Below are 1,694 nucleotides of genomic sequence, written 5' to 3'. Positions count from 1 at the left end.
GACTCCTTGTTCCTTACTTGAGTTTCCTCGTATAATTGCAAATTTGCACAATATTTATTGCTTTACAATCTTCGAACCGTAATTACATTGGCTTTATTCTCGTTCCACCATTCTTGATAAAATTAACAAATTAGAAAGAACAGGAAATTCACAGTTTCTTCACAGATATCATATAATTTGATCAGCTTTTGTAGCCAAGATGGTCTCTTGTGGACTATGAAGCTGATGGTTCCTCGTCCAGAGCCTGAGGACGAAATTTTTTCGACCTCATATGTGACCCTTTACCCACGGTTTCATTCTTGATGATATCTTCTTGAATATGCACATCCTCGTCAATGAGTACCACAGCTTGTGGGCCAGAGACCATGGCTTCATGCACCGTGAAATGTTCATCGACTTTCACTATATCAATTTCTTCACTCTCTTTCTTCTTTCTCTTCTTAGCTAAGCAGCACAAGGCAACCGCGAGCAAGGCGAGAAGGAACAGTCCTCCGAGGGAGACGAAGACAATGACTATCACAGATGAGTGGTGTCCCGGTGGGGGCGGAGGGGGGAAAATGCTAGGTGGTGGCGGCGGAGAAAAATGATGGGGCGGTACCGGCACGATAGGGGATGGTGGGACGTAAGGATGGTGAGGAGGAGGCGGCGGAGGGACCGAGGGAGGATGGTGGGGCGGCGGCGGAGGGACCGAGGGAGGATGGTGGGGCGGCAGCGGAGGGACGTAAGGATGGTGAGGAGGCGGCGGCGACGGAGGGACCAAGGGAGGATGGTGGGGCGGCGGCGGAGGGACGGAAGGATGGTGAGGAGGAGGAGGCGGCGGCGTGATGCGTTGATGGGGTGGTGCCACTTTGGGCGGTGAAGGAATACAGTTAGGTGGCGCCGGAGGAAAATATGGGAAGTAATTAGGGTCGTAGTTTTGGATGGAAGCCATTGAAATGTGAGAGATGAGATGGAGAATATTACTCGGATTTGATGCTTATTTATACTAGCTAGTAGATAATTAATTAGGAGGAGGATAGGTTGAAACATCGAATTGTGCTATATTATTGCTGCTACATATGTGGGAGTGGGAATATCCATACTTTAAAGTTTCAAATGACTTGGCCTTCATGCCAAGGCTTTGGAGGGAAGAGGTTTGATTGCATTCCAAAATACTCCTCTTTTAAGTGTTTTTCTTTATGCGTTTCCTAAAACTTGTTCTTATCAACACCTGGAGATGGTGACAGACAGTACTGATGTGCCCAACTTGTGTTAAAGAGTTGCTTTTTACGATGGGGCTACAAGTCGTTCACTACTCCATTGAGTGGCCGAATTAATTAGCCCTTAATCCAAACTGTAAGTATAAGATATTGGCTTCTTTTTTATATCTTCTGGGAGTAAGTAAATCTCTCACCTAACTAGTTTGCATTATTTGTAAAAAAAAAAAAAAAATCCAAAATATATATCAAGGCATTTGTTCTTTTTCTTCATTTTTATAAACCACCCTTCCTTATGTTATAAACTCTCATTAGATCTTATAATTTTATTTTAAATTACGCTCGAATCTCTTGTTATTCTGATCGATTTCACACGAAATCTTTACAGATAACTTACTTTTCATAATTCAAATCCATAGATTTGGGATATTCACTTAGGTAACGTTTGTTAAAATGAATAAGATAAAAATGTATCAAGATAATATTAAAATATTTTCT

At 42.6% G+C, this 1,694-nt stretch overlaps 1 protein-coding gene across 1 annotated transcript; it reads right to left on the bottom strand.

Annotated features, from left to right (window-relative positions):
- Positions 1–214: 214 nt before the first annotated feature.
- On the bottom strand, positions 215–931 carry LOC127809335 (protein TRACHEARY ELEMENT DIFFERENTIATION-RELATED 7A-like). The gene has a single exon (XM_052348101.1). The coding sequence runs from the start codon at positions 929–931 to the stop codon at positions 215–217; it is 717 nt and encodes a 238-aa protein (XP_052204061.1).
- Between the last annotated feature and the right edge of the window lie 763 nt (positions 932–1,694).

This window comes from Diospyros lotus, chromosome 9 (assembly GCF_014633365.1).
Source record: "Diospyros lotus cultivar Yz01 chromosome 9, ASM1463336v1, whole genome shotgun sequence".
NCBI lineage: Eukaryota > Viridiplantae > Streptophyta > Magnoliopsida > Ericales > Ebenaceae > Diospyros > Diospyros lotus.
This window is presented reverse-complemented; position numbering and strand designations above follow the sequence as displayed.